Source organism: Haliotis rufescens, unplaced genomic scaffold, assembly GCF_023055435.1.
Source record: "Haliotis rufescens isolate VD_foot unplaced genomic scaffold, xgHalRufe1.0.p SCAF_44, whole genome shotgun sequence".
In the NCBI taxonomy this organism is placed as follows: Eukaryota; Metazoa; Mollusca; class Gastropoda; order Lepetellida; family Haliotidae; genus Haliotis; species Haliotis rufescens.
Window position 1 is genome coordinate 2,845,408 of NW_025964157.1, and position 18,015 is coordinate 2,863,422.

The following is an 18,015-nucleotide window of genomic DNA, read 5'->3' on the forward strand; positions in this document are numbered from 1 at the left end:
GCTGGACTGCACACAGCCATGTAAAAGCAGCATTCATATGGAACCAACCACAATGCACAGTCCCCCCTGTTCACCCAGTGGAAGGCTTATGGAAAGACATGAATCGCAGACCACAGAAACTGCAACGGCTTGTACATGCACGACAGTGCGAGTGGGCTAACGTTCCCTAACTTGTGATTATGTCCTGGGCAGGAGATACCAGGAAATAGTCGACGCATTGGAGGACAAACGAGACATTGAGTTCTCATAACCTCAACCTATGTTCTTTTCCTTGTGGTTTTTCACATAGGAAACGTGTTCGCTGTTCTTATTCACAAAATGTCCTCACTCGTCAAATGTCCGTATGTGCAGTAAACGTGTTTCTTCCCACTCCCAACATTCAAACGTTTCTTTTTTAGGAATGTGAAACATAAGAAAATTCACTAAATATTTCTGAATTTAATGTTTTAATAAACGTCAATTTTTCACACAGGACATATGTCAAAACCCACAGAAAGAACAAATCAAATCATCAACATTAATACACCTGTTACAAACACGACTATTCTCATTCAGAATGAAATCGGTTGATCACACAGCACAAGGCTACATGGACGATGTATTGCGTCCTGAGTTGTGTCCGGGGAGAATATCGCCAAATACAGAATGACGTATTCCGACGCCTAACGAACCCTGCAAAATGTAGTGTAAGAGCGTGTCTTGAAGCCAATAGGGAATTGACTGAGTTTCATCATGTTAATTCCATGTATGCAAAATGACCAATCTCATTAAAATTATATCTTAGGTCTCGCTATGGCTAAACTTTGTTTTGCGGCAGCGAGAACTTAGATTTGATCATAATGAGATTGGCAAAATGACTTGAATCTGTTGTGTTTTCAGTGACTGCAGACTGACATATATACCCCATATATGTCCTTGTAGACCTCATGGGTCCTGTAATGGCTAAAAAATTGCCGATGTGACGTTAAATTTTAACTTACTCACTCACTCATGGGTCCTGTAGTTTTTCGCTACCAGTGCATTATAACACACACACCTTTCAATGATATGCCACTTTGCATGTGTTACAGCCGACATAGAGGAGGTCATATCACAGGGGATGTAATAACCACCCCCATATTACACTCCCATGACAGGCTGATATGGCTTGGCAATGAATTTTGAATGGGCGACCGATATAAGCCTGGTGGTAAGAAATTGGAGTTACGTCCCTTGATGTGTCGTCTGCTCGGCTAGCTTTTGAATGACAATGTCTTCTAAACAAGGTAAAAACATATGAACGTCACCTGTTATTGTGGGATACTCATTGAAATTTTATAATATAGCCTACGATACCCGTATCATAAAATCTCCATCGAATAGTCATTTCCTTATTGTTTCATCGTTAGCCACCGTCAAACATGGGTGTATACTTTCTTTTACCCGTCAGTTTAGCCTTTTTTCTGTCATTTAATATTAATTTTAATCTTCGTAATTGCATTGTTAGACCGCAATTTTCGCACAACGTTCATTTTTCAAACGTTAAACTAAAGTGGTTCAGAAAATCAGAGACCATATTATGTGGTCTCTGAGAGAATGTAGTCGTACGCCAGGTGGTTATATAGATACTATAAATGTTTTAAGATATAACTGGTGAACCTATCTTTGATAATCGACACTGACTAGACAATGGACGGACACAGTGAGCAGCCGGTGTGTTATTCCCCAAAGTGATGTTGATGTCATTTGTTTGGAACAATTACTCTTTCTCTTAAATTACATAGTCACCACATGAATTTAGCTGGATAAAATTGTATATAAAGAGAGCCTTTATAAAGAAAGTCCATAAGGACATATGTCATTCATACTTGTAACCAAGGCCCTAAAAATCAAAAGAAATAGTTTAAAGATGCGCTCTACCCCGACCTTCCTTGCATACGAACGACATCGCTTTATCACGTGGACATTTGTGACCTCGATTTTTTTTCATTCTGTTCTAATTACATGAAACAATTCCTACGGATGACAGTTTTGTTGTAGTTAAACTGAGTCATTTGGAGATGATCAAACGTCATCGCAGAGCCTCGCAAATCCTTCTTCCTGCGGGAAAAAACGCAAATAGGGAATTCCCCTTATGGCGCATTTCCGGTACTAATGTTAACCAATCACAGCTCGCCTGGTAGGTAAATGTCTATTTTAAGCATCAAGTCGTTTCACGGCGACTGGGGAAGCCTTGACCGAGGACTTTTGATGACTGCTTCCTGGACGTGGAGACAAGTGAAGTGAGACGGACAGCGTAGCATGTACAGACAATATGTAAGTTTAGACACTGCTCGTGTCCTGCCGGAGGGTATTCACGACCCAGCTCACATCCGGTTCACAGACCTTAAATTGATGCTATTTAGTTTTGACAAATTTGGACTCGGGACTGCAAAGCGAAAGCTGAAAAGATGGTAGGCAGAGTTCACAAATATGTTCGACACAAGTCCGTAGTGTCAGTATTTATGAATTATAACGGGATGGGGTCACCATGGAAATTTATATGTCCTGATATTGTTCTTACCGTCTTGAGCCAGGGGCCCTTGGTTTGAGGATCGTCAGTAGTTGTAAGTACAATCACATAGACGTGCAGACGTCTTCTTATGTGATGTTACGAGGTAGGCAACATGTTACAGTAGATCCTATAAGATCTCCATCACAGGGAAGTGATAACTTCTGTTCTGCTTTTATCGAGTTTACTGTCCGACATCTAGGATACTGGTCCCTCATTGATGTATTAAGCACAACACTGGCCCTTGTGATGTTGCTTTGACATTTCTTCACTGGCCCTTGTGATGTTGCTTTGACATTTCTACACTGGCCCTTGTGATGTTGCTTTGACATTTCTAGATCTATCAAACTTACGATTCAAAATTTACTCTCCCATTTATCGTTAAAGATGTACATGATAGTGGATATTTGACCGTTTTGTGTTATTGATTAATCTAGACACAGGGGTGTGTGCACAAGGCAAATTAAGTCCCAAGAGGCGAGTTCCCAAGGCTTATAGGAGGAAACAACTGTTGTACTGACAGGGTTTTATACAACGGACAAATATGCATCCAGTATGCACAAGAAATGTGGAGAATGGACGCTGCAAAATGTACAGTACACTACACCATTTCATTACATTTCAGGACATGCATATTGCTGCAAGGACCCTTAAAATTAATTATTGAGGGTCCCCTGGAATCCCACTTTTGTATGTCAAGGTAAAACCCTTGACTAATGAGGATCGTGTGTGACCTGGCCGATGGTGTACCAACAACAGTAACTGTTGATCAATTAGCTAGCTCTGTTATTTTGCAGGTCGCTGTGATACTGATCAAATATTGCTGATGCAGCTTAGATTAAAGCAACACTTTCTCAATCGAGGCTGCTCCTTCTCTACGTAGCTCATAATGTTTTAGAACAAATCTACCCTGGAATACACACAGGGGTGACTGTAAGCATGTTGTTTTATACTGTTGTTTCATGTTGTTTTATACTGTTGTTTCATGTTGTTTCCAGTACCCAGATGCTCCAGGGATGCACAACATGCCAGGAAACAGCCACACATCAACAACGTATCGAAGGAATCCCAACTTCTGTGAGAGGATCGGGAATAGTTTAGTGGGGATTATTGTTGGTTTCATCCTCATCTTTGTAGCATCATGGCTTTTGTTCTGGAATGAGGTATGTATCGATACAAAATCACTCAAATCTTGTAGATCTGACACATACCGTATTTGTCGTACTTATAATACAATACACAAGCTAAATTTGCTTTCAGAGATTGAGTGGTAATGAACAACCTTAGTCCAAAAGCTGAAACTCAAACCCTTCTGATAATAGTTACTGGTTATATTCCCCTTCTTTGCTGTTGTTTGAATAAATGTGTATTAAATACAAGAAACCATGGACATTTTTGGTCTTAGTTCAGAGCTACAGATAAGCTGCATATTTGCATAAAATACCCACCAAAAATATCAAAACCCAATTACTTTGAAATAACTTGCGCGCAGAAAAGCATGCATTAAATGAAAAACTCAAATATATAAATACAGCATGCGTAAATATCCAATGAAGCTTTTTCTGCATGTGTACAATGGAGCTAATTTCCGAAACCAAATTACGAGCTAAGTTACTTTCAGAGTCAAGCCTATATTTAGAACCGTTATATACATATAAAACGTTTCATTTTTTGTGTCGAAATCTCAAAATGTGTACTCAATAGAGTGATGTAATCATCCATGTTTATCATAGTTATCAGGCTTCTTAGCATTGGGTGTTTTCAAAGAATTGCTAGTTGTGCCATTGTGCACACTTCAATCTGCTGTACTTCTAATGCTTGTGGAGACTTCTGTGGTTGTCTGTCCATTTGACCTTTGCAGTAAAGGTCAATGACACAATCGGATGTACCTCTCGAACTGTTGTCCACTTAATTCCATGTCTACTGCAGGGCCGAGCCGTGCAGACGGCCCGATCTCTGGAAGAAGGCCTCAGCATTGTTGTGCCCCTTCAGACAACGGATGTGGCTTTTGAGGGCAACAATGGCAAACTTGTTCACCTCCAGGGACATCTACAGACACACAAGGTATGTCCAGACATATCAGAGACTCACCCAGAGACGTCAGACACATCACTGACTCACCAAAGACACAGCAGACACGTCACTGACTCACCCAAGACACAGCAGACACGTCACTGACTCGCCAAAGACACAGCAGACACGTCACTGACTCGCCAAAGACACAGCAGACACGTCACTGACTCGCCAAAGACACACCAGACATGTCACTGACTCACCAAAGACACACCAGACACGTCACTGACTCACCAAAGACACAGCAGACATGTCACTGACTCGCCAAAGACACACCAGACATGTCACTGACTCACCAAAGTCACACCAGACATGTCACTGACTCACCAAAGACAGCAGACACGTCACTGACTCGCCAAAGACACACCAGACATGTCACTGACTCACCAAAGACACAGCAGACACATCACTGACTCACCAAAGACACACCAGACACGTCACTGACTCACCAAAGACACAGCAGACATGTCACTGACTCGCCAAAGACACACCAGACATGTCACTGACTCACCAAAGTCACACCAGACATGTCACTGACTCACCAAAGACAGCAGACACGTCACTGACTCGCCAAAGACACACCAGACATGTCACTGACTCACCAAAGACACAGCAGACACGTCACTGACTCACCCAAGACACACCAGATATGTCACTGACTCACCAAAGACACAGCAGACACGTCACTGACTCACCAAAGTCACACCAGATATGTCACTGACTCACCAAAGACACAGCAGACACGTCACTGACTCGCCAAAGACACAGCAGACATGGCACTGACTTGCCAAAGACACAGCAGACATGGCACTGACTCGCCAAAGACACACCCAAAATGTTGACACAACATGCCTCCATTAATGAAACAAGCACATTTTACCCCTGATTAACCTGCACTGTTTTGTAGTTAAAGATGCTGGAGAAGAAATATTATCAACTGAAGCGTCAGTTTAAAACACAGTAACCATTCTGCCCTTATCACGTTATTCATGCTGTTTCCTACGAACGACGACAAGCGTGATGTACAGTTGATATTTGACATGCTATTATATTGTGCATGTCTTCCCAGCTGTTAATGTTGTTGCCATGGTTACAGATGCTGTACGACCCAGTGTATCATATCTCGGTGCCAGCTGTCAAACTCCGCCGCAGTGTGGAGATGTACCAGTGGGTGGAGCATGAGTCCAGAAGGTATTTCATCAACCAAGACCCTGTGTGGAGTAGAACAGGTTTCCAGCACAACACGCTCGTGTAGAAAACAGTAGAACAGTAGAATATGTTTCAAGCACCCAACACTCGTTACATTTGGAACATGTGTGACGACGTTAAGGGGCTAAAACAAGGACTGGTTGACTCAGTCAGTATACTGTATCTGAGTGGGGTATTCATGTTAAACTACGGTAGGTATCTCCCTGGGCTAGCACTATAAAACTGACATTAGTCTCAGTGTTAGAAATTGGTACTTGTCCTGTAGTTCTTGCCAAACTGTCCAGTGGTAAAGGTATCATAAGGACGAGTAGAAATGTGCCCTTTTTAAGGGTTTTGACATATGTTATCATTATAAGGACTAGTGGACGAAAACTGTTAGTTTCTAACCCTGAGTCTGGACTAGTTGATTGGTTGGTTGGTTTGTCGTTTAACGCCACACTCAGCAATATTCCATCTATATGACGGAGGTGTGTAAATAGTCAAGTCTGGACCAGACAATCCAGTGATTAATATCATGAGCATCGATCCACGCAATTGGGATCAATGACATGCATCAACCAAGTCAGCGAGCCTGACCACCCGATCCCGTTAGTCGCCTTTTACGACAAGCATAGTCACCTTTTACGGCAAGCATGGGTTGCTGAAGATCTATTCTACGCGGGAATCTTCACAGGTATCTTCACAGGTATCTGGACTAGTACAAGCAGCCACACACACACATGCGCGTCGCTATGTAAGTGCAATAATCTTGAACCCCTTTTCACCTCACCTACTGTTTGACAGCCACAGATTATTATGTTATGGATCATATAATTTCAGAATGATTTCAACTGTATGTTTGTTTCAGAGAATACAATGAAGGCGGCGATACAAGGGTGGAAACAACATATTCTTACGGTAAGTGGCGACAGTACTGCATTTTCCACTCCATTCTATGATCACATGACGAAGGACACGCTTAATGGCTACTGTCAAACACATAATCAAGTATCTGTCATGGTGACAGCTTGATCGCAAGCCAAGTCTACGTGCCCTGATGACCAGCTGGTTACCATGGTTACTGAATGAAGGCGACGTGCCTAGCCAGGTCTTTCCGCATCAGCTGCAGTTAGATTGTTTCAGTCATACAGTGCTGACATACATCATCTCCTTGCTGTTTGTGATTATGTCATGTTGTGAGAGTGAGTGAGTTGGGTTTAACACCGTTTTTAACAGTATTCCAGTTATATCACGAAGTGTCATCTTAATGTAGAAGGAAAGCCCGAAGTGATGCAGGTCTCGGATGATTACCACTTCGGTGAAAGGCACGAGCACGGGTATGGTGCTGACAAACCTAGAAACACAATCGGGGCGAACCAGGATTCGAACCCACAATCATAGGTTTCTGGTGTGCCCAAGGGATGCAACTCTGCACAGCGAATCGGGGCACCTTAGACGACTGGGCCCCTTGTTGTGAGAGTACCTGACCTGTTTGAATACTTTTACTACAAGCATGTTGTATCAGTTTGTGAAAATATCGTTTCAGATTTAGAGTGGAGGACAGAACTAATTAAGAGCTCATCATTTGACAGTTCAGTCGGACATCAGAATCCAACGTGAGTAAAAAAACCCAGGTGATATCGGTTTTAAGCAGCCCCGTGTCAAAGGTCAAAATTTTTTTACTTATCCTGCATTACTTTTTTATGCATTCACTGCTTACCTTACGCCAAAAGAATTGTATACCAAAAACTGAAGGTCTAACTTAATCCAAAACGAGAGCTCCGCTAGTACACGTCTGCCTGTAGCACGACAGGCAGTGATGTGAAGAGGTGACCTCAGGTCATCAAGGTCACAGGACAGCAGAGGGAGTCAAGAAAAGTGGGACCAAGAACAACAGTATTTTATTTCTTCCACAGGACTATCGCCGTTACGCTGTCCCATCTTTTGTTGTAAGGTAAGCAGTGAATGCATTAAGGACTAATGCAGGATAAGTATACAAATGTAAAAAATATTTAGATTTTGCTAATTTCCTTTGAGGTAATTGTCAGTGATAGTTATATGATATTTTCTCTTAAATATAGTGCTAAGATCATTGACATGAAAGGTTATCTAGCAATGGACTTCTTCCACGTAGACTTGGGAATTATTTTGGAACATGCAATGAGAAGGTCAATATTAAGGTTAATAGGTGGACAAATTCACTGAGAAATTTGTGGTTACACTTTCTCAGAAAAGGTTAATGCATCTCTAGGATGAGTTCCTCCTTTGAAAATATGTTGGTCAAATTTAAACGAAGGTGAAGGTCATCGTTTTCATCTTTTTAAAACTGAGGCTTACCGAGGAGTTTTAAACTTTTATCGACGATTGTTGATATATTTAATATCAAAAGACACAAGGGTGAGATTCTATTTATTATCCAACATCATACTTCCAACTTTTTCAATTTGTATACGGTAATAAGCAGTATGTAAGTGTAAAAAGCACTGCTAACAGCTTCAGTAGCAGAGCCATTAGTGATGTCATCTAATTGTGACATCATGGTAACCAATGATGTCACAATGGTCCTTCAAAGCATTGTGATGCTATTTCATTGCAGTGATATCTACATTGTAGATATCGCTTGCTCTCAACAAAGCGATATCTCCTGTGGGAGCCAGTTTGGGATGATAAAGTACATTGCCATATAACATAATAAATCTAAATCGGCATAGCTATATAAATGATAATCCTCTAATTTTGACCTGTTTAGTCCACAGGGCATTGCTGATATGTGGTTATTATCAGAGGGGGTGGGGTGCCTTGGACTTGTGTTTGAGAGAGAATATTTAAAGCCAAAGAATATATTTTGGTTTCACAGTACATTTGTTCCAGCATCCATAATATCCCGTGTATAATTTAATATTAAATGCAATTATGTTATTGTATCCCAAATTTGTTTTTTTTTGTTTTCATCTAGGTCTCTTTCAGTATCGTCTGTCACACATGTTGCAGACAGAGTTTTGGTTGGAAGTTTTTCCCTCTCAAATGGTGAGCTACCATAGTGAGTGAGTGAGTGAGGGAGTTTGATTTTACTCTGCTTTTAGCAATATTCCAGCTATATCACGGCGGAGGACACCAGAAATTGGCTTCACACATTGTACCCATGTCGGTAATCGAACCCAGGTTTTCAGCGTGACGAGCGAACGCTTTAACTACTAGACTACCCGACCGCCCTGAGCTACCATAGAGTTATACATGTATATATGTATTGAAACATCAGTGATGACATATTTTATAACTGTTATAGCCATGAATAACTGAAAATTGCCAATATGTCAGCAGTATTCACCCGCTTGGCTTTTAGCTTCTTCTTCGTGTCTGTTTAAGAGATATATGTGACCCACCATGAAATAAGGGACCTAAGGGTGAAAAATCACATTTTGATTACTTCATATATTTTAAAACAACAGTATTTTAAAAACATAAAAATACAATTCACAAGCAACAATTCATATTGCAGAGATACATGACATCAAACATTTGGATAATTTTCTGCAAAATCTCATTTTCAGTCTTGAAATTATAATTGTTCTTGTAATAATTTATATATTGTGACTGATTAATCGAAAGTAGACGTGTACGCTTTAATGTTTTGAAATAATGTTTTTATTACATTGAGAACTAAGAAGAGAAAAATAACTATTGTACAGTCCTCATACATGGTGATTTTTCCGGAAGTAAGTTGACGTGAAGCGTCTTTCTTTATGATGTCCCAGCACAGTTGTATCCTAGCTTCCACAAGACTCCTTTTCTCCTGGCGGGTCACATGTATGGCTGTCCTGTGTCAGTTCAACAGCGTAACTGGTGCTTCAGAATACTAGTGCCATGACACATTATCGTATCAGGCACTTATGTCATACAGGACAATACTTGTACTTGTATGGGAAGGACATGGTGTCTTTGTATTTGAGTTCAACTTTTAACAAATGAGATTTGTTTCCTGTGCAGGTTTGATAGAGAAGGTGACAGACTTCAAACAGCTGACTCCCACCTACATCGGCCAGCCCCAGGACCCCAGCATCAAGTTGTACATGGGGGCACTCTACCACAGCTTCAACCCCGCCATGCCCCAGGTACAGATTGGGAGACAGAGTATCGGGGGAGGCAGAATACTGGTGTGTGTGTGTGTGTGGGGGGGGGCAGATCACCGGTGTGGTCAGATATACTACTCTACTGGGGGAGGCAGAAATACAGGGGATGGAGGTTGGTATACTGGGGGGTCAGATATACTGAGATGGGAGAGTCAGTTATACTGGGGGTCAGATATTCAGATATACTGGGGTGGCAGATATACTTGTGGGGGGGGGGGGGGGCAGATCTTCTAGGGGAGTCAGATATATCGGGATGGGTGGGACAGATATATCCTGATGGTTACTTTTGTTGTCTATTGACTACATATCCAGGTAAGCTAAAACAAATGTTGTTGTTGTTATTATTATTATTATTATTATTATTATTATTATTATTTCAGGTGGGCGATATACGGGTGAAGTTTGAGTATTCAGGTTTAAGCCAGGACTCCGCCCTAGGACCAGCAGCCAGGGTAAGGATCAGTCTCAGTGTGTTATGTCCTCCGTTCCACACACACTTCACAAAAAGCTTTTAACTGAGGATTGTATAGGCAGGGTTTGACTCAACAGAAATTATTGTGTACTGTCAAATTATAGTATGCACTTTGAATTAAACTGACATTTCTATTCTGATAAGAACTAGTCAAAAGTCTCAAAGTTTTCAATATTCGTTAACCAGTCAAATGAGGAAATCACCATGCCTTATGACATGGCTTTATTGCGTGTGCAATGTTATGAGGCTGTTCCTGAAAGTCAAGAGTGTCACATGTCACCCATCTTCCCGAGGCAAGGGAGTCAACTGAGTGTAAAAGTCCAGTTCCACCCAAGCTGAACTTGGCTGGAACTCCGGAGTTTGGGCTGGACTAACGAGTCTAGGCATAGTCCAATCAAAATCGTGCAACGAAATTGATCTGGTTCAGAAACAACATGGATTTCAGTGTGCAGATTTCAATCAACTGCAGGATTTGCAAAGCATGTGTACCAGCAACTGTGTGTTGATAGATATTTTCCAAATCTTTTCATGCTTTTAATCAAAGTGTTTTAGTTCAATATAGATCTTGACTATCGATCAGATCTTCTTGACTGGGCACCTCCATTTTGTTTTAAGCAAATGCAAATGATATGAGAGGTGGAATCTTATTGGTCAATAGGAGGCACATAGAAGGGACATAACTCGTAATAGCCACTGGTGGTGCTACAATCGAGCCACGAAATTGCAGCGTAGTTCGGCAAAGGTTGAAACTGGACTATTACAGTCTATTAACTTCCTTGTCTCGGGAAGATGAATGTCGCCAGTCTGTAGATGTCAAGAAATAAACAATTGTCATCCTGGTACTACAAAAACATTTATTCCTTGGACCCCAAAACTATAAGCCTGAGAATGCCCAGGTCTCAAAAGTACATAGGTCTAGGTAGATCCCTGAGAGCAGAAATAATTGTTGATGTAGCTTGGAAGATTCTCAGGTTTTGATTGACATGCAGTGTAACTCATCTCCCAGTCTTCGAGGTTGTTGCGGAGTCAGGGAAGCTGATTATTCCTGGACATATAACTAGGAACATTTTCTAACCAGACACCGACCAGTCTCGTCAAGCTAGGTGTATTTTATATCAAAACATATGCATGAGTATATGCTGAACAGTTGTTTATTTTTACATCGATCTCAGGTGAGTGTGGTGGCTCGGCAGATCAACGAGAGGCTGCTGCCGTATCAGACCGAGGCTGGAGACCAGATTGAGCTGCTGTACTTCGGGGACATGAGCCCCAAGGTAACAACCGTCATCGGATTTATCCTGGAAATGTAGTAAATTGAGTTGTAAGGGTGCACGGTATTACCGGTATATCGGTAAATTGAGGTTCATTCTTTGCATGATACGTTATCACAATATAATTTTTTAATGATACTCTGCATATCGGGTAATTTCAAATAGCGATTATTGTCATGTGCTAATGTTATACACTTGGCAAATACATGTACCTTCAAAATGTTTCCGTAATTCCAAAATGCAAGTTCGCATTCTGGAGTTCTTCTGTGGGAGTGGTGTAACACCAAGTCCTCACTGCCCCAGAGCGTGCATCCTTGCGTATTGATTGAATGAGTAAACATTATGCTGTTCCAGCATCTTGTTTTGTTCCACTGATGAACTTCAGTTCCTGCATTGATGTTTCAAATTGCTTCTGAATTCAATATTTTGAATTATGCAATATATTGTGATATATATCGCAATACGGCCTTGTGCATTGTCAAATATTGTGGTACACTTTAAACATCCAATACCCATCCCTATTGACTTGACAGCATATAACCTGTGCTAAAAATATGTTTGTCGTCAAGCCTGACATAGTCTTTCAGAGATTTTTTCTGTAAAAATTATTTTTAACATATGAACTACTTTCAGCAAACTAGACTTAAATGATTTTGCTAGACTCGGGCATCAGTCCAGTGGCTAACTGGAAGACTGAAGATATGTAAAGAATTAATTTCATTGATTACAGGTTATGAAATGAGTCAATGTGTTTACTTTTGAAGTGATTGTCCTTTTACTTGTACCTTAAGCTTGCTGACAAAGTGTTAGTCAGTTTTTACACAAGTAGTTAATTCTGCTGTCAAACTACAAATTTGTCAGTTCTTCATAGTTTTGCTGCCATGAAGGAGACAGAAGTTTTATAGCATATTTTGACGGATAATGTTGTTTTTTTTCAGGAAATATTTGGCAAGGAACAGGCCCAGAATGCAATATTCACGTGGGCGTTAAGATTCGGTGGTTGGCTGCTCATGTTTGTAGCGTTTGGCTGCATCACAAGTATCATCACTACCATAGGTGAGTCAGGGAAATCATCACAGATACGGCTTCCTGTTTGAAACATTAAGTATACGTCCAGTTGCATGTGTTGTCAGGTCGAGTGTTGCTGATGTGAAAGAGAATGGGAGTGATGCTGTGATGTTCTTGAAACTGACGTCTAAATGGTTATCTCATTAAATGTTGTCACGGCAACGAATTGTATCCACAGTGGAATCTTGTTGTGTGATAGAATTCAAGGGAAATGTTTTAATGTGAATTTCTTTAGCTCTCCTGGCTGAAAGTCGAGTGATTACAACATATCTCAACTGAACATATCAAACGCGGAACACACCATTGGTTTGGGTAAACACTTAAATACTATGTTTATGTTACATAAAACCAACACCAAACCTGATCGCAAAACCAGTTTGTTCTTAGCACTTCAACACAGTGTCCCCAAATAGCAGACCACCTCATTGGTGGTTGGCATCCCAGCCACATCGTACCAAAAGACTGTGATGGTACTTCCTTTCTGGTGCTCAACATTAAGGGACTAAAACAAGGACTGGTCGGCTTGGAGTCAGTATACTGAGTCTGGGTGGGGTAGCTATGTTAAACTGTGTCATCTTAGTGGCTCTCACACTAGCATTAGTCCAAACTAGTAAACGAAGCCGCACACATTCGCACCCACATATCAATGTGCAAGCATGTTGTATTAAGAGTGAAATAATCCTGAACGTGTGACACAAAACACCATGTCACCTCAGTCCTGACTTCAACATGAGTCTTGGTGTCTTACTGTGTTCCAAAGTCCAAAGTCCTGGTCATAACCCAGATTTTGCAAGTTGACCCTATGACCCTTACGTTTGACCAGTACAGCATCAAGACTGTCATGTCATGTCTTCCAATCCAGACATTGTTGATTATTTCTTATCCTGACTTATCCAACTGGAATACTGTACTCACTCACTCACTCACTCACTCACTCACTCACTCACTCACAGTTCATTACTTGGGCGGTCGTGTAGCCTAGTGGTTAAAGCGTTTACTCGTCACGCCTAAGACCCGAGTTCGATTCCCCACATGGGGATGTGTGAAGCCCATTTCTGGCGTCCCGATATTGCTAGAATATTGCTAAAGGCGTAAAACAATTCTCACTCACCCCTGACACAACACATTGAAAGTTTCTTCTGGACTGCAATTCTATAACACAGAACCCTAAGCGTGTCACTTCCTCCCTGAAGCCCCCTACCCTTGGTTACCAGGAGTTATCTGTCCCTGAAACTTTCACTATCTTCTCATCAGTGCTTCGTCGGTGGCCCTGAGTCCTTTATATGGATACAATGTGTAAGGATATGTATACAAATATCATGAATATCCAAATTCATGTAGTTTTCTGTAAATAATATGTTGTATCTTACAGTTGACTGGTTGCCAATTGTCCGAGAACTGGTTGCTATGGGAGTAACGACGATGAACCTCGCCCTCTCTATCAGCCTCTCTCTGACTGTGATTGCCCTGGGCTGGATCACGTACAGACCCTGGCTGGGTCTCACCATACTGGCGCTGGCCGTGGCGCCGCTCTTTCTGTCTAAACTGTCACCCAGGGGGTCGAACTATTCCCGGGACACGAGGGCTTGAAGATGAAGCAACGGTATATCATGAAGAGTATTTTAGTGTTAATGGCTTGTGATGACTGCAAACAGGTTGGAAACATGTGGAAGTATGGTCTATATTGTGAATACCATAAATCATGAAACTAATACATCACCAAATTACTGCTAGTGCCAACACTGGCCTATGATGTGCCATGAAAGAAATGCGAGGAGCGCTTCCTTTGAAGATACTACTGTATGTTAATAATAGGAAAACTTCAACAAGAATTTACTAATAGACTTCGAACCTCATGGTATAGGATGGGGCAGTAGCAGTTTGTGATGATCCTTATTGTTAACAGGGTGCTTGCTATGTACTGTATTTGCTGTATTAAGCACCCTGCACCAATAACTGCCCCCTGACCAACCTTTAGATCAGACTAAAACTCATCTGTTTTTCCGCCCCCTAATAAGACCAAACTTGAATTAACAGTGCATATTTACTTGTGTGTATGTAATACAGATTTGTGTACAGAAGAAGTGTAAAAGGGGTGTGTGAATTGAGAGTCTTTATATGCATTTTGTAGTTGGATTTAATTACGATGAGGAATATAATAAATTTTATAGATTGCCTGGTGACTAATTATCAGAAAATGTAACAAATGCAGGGGTAGAAACTAACATTTTTGGTCCACTAGTCCTTATAATGATAATATATAGCAAAATCCTTAAAAATGGCAAATATCTACTAGTCCTTAGGATACCTTAACTATTGGGCAGTTTGGCAAGGACTATAGGACCAGTGCCAATTTCTAACCCTGCAAATGTTATGTTTGGGATAACTCTTTCTTAGTAAAGTACAGATTCTCATACATTTTGGGGGTTGAGTTCCGTCTGGGATTTGAACCCACACTTGCCAGAGTGAGGCACCTAATCGCCAGCACACAAAGTCAGTGATCTAACCCACTCAGACTTTGTGTGCTGGCGATTAGGTGCCTCACTCTGGCAAGTGTGGGTTCAAATCCCAGACGGGACTCAACCCCCAAAAAGTATGAGAATCTGTACTTTACTAAGAAAGTGTTATCCCAAATATAACATTTGTTACATTTGACCACATTCTAAATGGCATTGTGTATTCAATTATCAGAAGGGTTTTAAGCTCATCAACATTTGAACTAAGTTTTTTCAGTCCTGGAAGAAATACAAAGATTATTTATCTCTTTGGGTGTGTTTTTGATAACTGTCCCCCTATGTATTGCTTCTAAGCGTCCGAGCACGTATTATGGCAAGTATGGTATGTCATAATAATTGTTTCCAGGATGTGCAGCGAACCGGGCATGATAATACACTCAAATATTTCCAGTGTCACTTTATTAATGCAAAAATTAGACACTTGCATGTTGTGCAGTAATTCTGTGATTTCATTATTTTCATGATTTACGGTAAGTCAGTGAGAATTTACATTCCTTCAAGAGAATTGTATGAATCAACAACAAAAATATATTTTGTTACACAATATGATTTTCTTGTTAGTCGACAATTACTCAAACTATATTGTCCTAAACTCCACAGTTTCAAGCTCCATCAGAGCTTACACTCCACTCCATCATTACGCCATTTTTACTCTGATGTTCACAAATGGCACACATTAACACAACTGGTAGATCAAGATGATGTGTGGTCTGACCCAATCTTTGAACAGGAAAACACCCTGACTCATCGATATGTTGTCCTTATCGATGTGAACATGGGAAAAAGCTTAACATTCATTAATTAAGAAAGAAACATTTGATGTAGGTCAGGATTTTTCTTGTCAAGGTCACTGGTCCCGTATAGATTTTTGGAAATTGTGATAGAAACATATGCCAATTACATTGTTTTGGATATGAACCTTAGACGACATTTTTTTTATTTCTTGGTTTACGGATTTCAAACTCATTTCAAAAGTGAAGTAGGCCATTAAAAAAAAAAAAGCCTCAGAGATTATTTTACTTGAATTTTGTCCTAAAAAGTTTGGCAACTTTAAGATAGATTTTTGTTGATTTTATTACTTTGTATAGTATATTTAAAGATTTGCTTGAAACGTCTTTATTTTGCTGTTTGACATGTTCGATGAGGACACGTTGTCAAAGTTTGTCTGAAAATTTTATTTTCAATAACATTGCGGGAAATAGAATCTAGTGAATAATTATTTAATCTATTGATAAAAATGATAAAATCAAATGGAATACATATTTCAGACATTGTGGAATGTGATAGATTTAATAAATGAATGATATGACTAGTAGGTCTACCCTGCGGTGTCTGGTGACTTATGGATTCTTGGCCATTGTACTGGCCAGCAGTGTTGAAAGAGTTAAACTGGTCACCACTGCGCTTTGCGTTGACAAACTTTGATGGTATCAGAGAAGGATCCCAGCGAGAAATATCAGAGTGACTTCCCTTTGCTCTATGCTCGACCAGGAAATGGAATCTTTTTTTGTTTGAACCTTTTGACAAAAAGATCAGTGGTAATAAAAAAAAGGGTAATTTTCATTTTTATTTTTGTTACCATCTGGACTTTGAAAAAGGGGCTCATCCATAAACCAAGAAATAAAAAAAATGTCGCCTTAATAGATTTTTCAATATTTTTAGTCAGGCAAATGTCAGTGATATTTACAGACAGACATTTTCATTATTTTGTGCGTATACTGTTTTAGATGTAGACCCGGAGCTTTACGGTGTTCCTTTTCTAGAAATGTAGGTGAACTTGACTTGATTTTACCACATTTTGGCTTACTTAATCATTTTTAATTCATGTGTGTATGTTGTTTTGTTCAAATTGTCAAATTGGACAAAACTGACTAGCTATGGTATGTTACTTTAGGAATATGTTGAACTTTCTAATAGTAGATATTCAACATATTGACTTTTTGGTTCTGAGAATGATAGGTGATGGGACAGTTTCGGTTGTTTTGGACGTGCTACACAACATAAGTGTTGGTTTAGTTTGTTGGAATGGTTAATTATAAGCTTATATATTTACCCTTTCTCCCTTACATTCTCAATCTGATTTGATTGTGTTATTTAAAAAAATATTTGTACAAAACCTGTAATCAGGGTGCATTATGTTATGAAATCAGTATCTACGCAGAAACCCTGCTAGTCCCAAACTTCATACTGTGCAAAGGGGAGAATCAAAACCTATTGAATATTTATGTGTGTGTGTGTATATATGTATTTTTAACCAGAATGTGGACTGTGATTGGACACGAGTCTCTCAGTGATGTGTCTGTGAAGGCTTTTTAGATTTCATTAGTTTACACAAAAAAAATGTCTTGTTTTTCCAAACATTTTTAGGCTAACTGTTTGAAAAGTCATGCAGCATGATTCTAAGCAGTTTTGAGGACACTGCAGTTTAGAAATTGTTACCGGTAGTTGCCCAAAACTACTTCGGGAATTGGCTATCGAAATCTTTATGGAGACACTGGTAGACGCTCTTCTCTCTTTTCCATATAGTACTGGTGTTGATGAAGAGTCGTAGTGTACTGACTACATGGTGTTTTTTCATTTTGTAAACATGAAGTTCATTTGGAAGTTGAAATTGTTTTGCTTGTCTTTTTCGACCACCTATTTTATATTTTGGGCCAGGACAAATATTTTGTAATCCAAATATAAAATAAAAGGCCTATTGGTAAGACTGTTTTGCATAGAAAAGATCAGGTATTAAAGTCTGTGATATATGTTGGAGTGATCTGAA

At 40.1% G+C, this 18,015-nt stretch overlaps 1 protein-coding gene across 2 annotated transcripts; it reads left to right on the top strand.

The window, feature by feature from the left end:
- The first annotated feature begins 2,153 nt into the window (after positions 1–2,153).
- Positions 2,154–15,046, top strand: LOC124136074 (transmembrane protein 43-like). 2 transcript variants are annotated; one of them, XM_048383112.1, is made up of 12 exons: positions 2,154–2,295; positions 3,529–3,693; positions 4,460–4,594; positions 5,700–5,794; positions 6,660–6,709; positions 7,338–7,407; positions 8,748–8,818; positions 9,779–9,903; positions 10,302–10,373; positions 11,566–11,667; positions 12,603–12,720; positions 14,105–15,046. In XM_048383112.1, the coding sequence occupies exons 1-12, from the start codon at positions 2,281–2,283 to the stop codon at positions 14,320–14,322; spliced, it is 1,236 nt and encodes a 411-aa protein (XP_048239069.1). In that variant the 5' UTR covers positions 2,154–2,280; the 3' UTR covers positions 14,323–15,046. The 2 variants fall into 2 exon arrangements, with proteins under 2 accessions (XP_048239069.1, XP_048239070.1); XM_048383113.1 differs by lacking the exon at positions 2,154–2,295 and adding an exon at positions 2,302–2,432.
- The last annotated feature ends 2,969 nt before the right edge of the window (positions 15,047–18,015 follow it).

What these genes read in the sequence shown, in the direction of transcription:
- LOC124136074 (XM_048383112.1), top strand. An exon ending in GTCGGACATCAGAATCCAAC is followed by an intron (nt 7,408 to 8,747) that starts GTGAGTAAAAAA and finishes GTTTTCATCTAG; the next exon opens with GTCTCTTTCAGTATCGTCTG. An exon ending in AAGTATCATCACTACCATAG is followed by an intron (nt 12,721 to 14,104) that starts GTGAGTCAGGGA and finishes TGTATCTTACAG; the next exon opens with TTGACTGGTTGCCAATTGTC.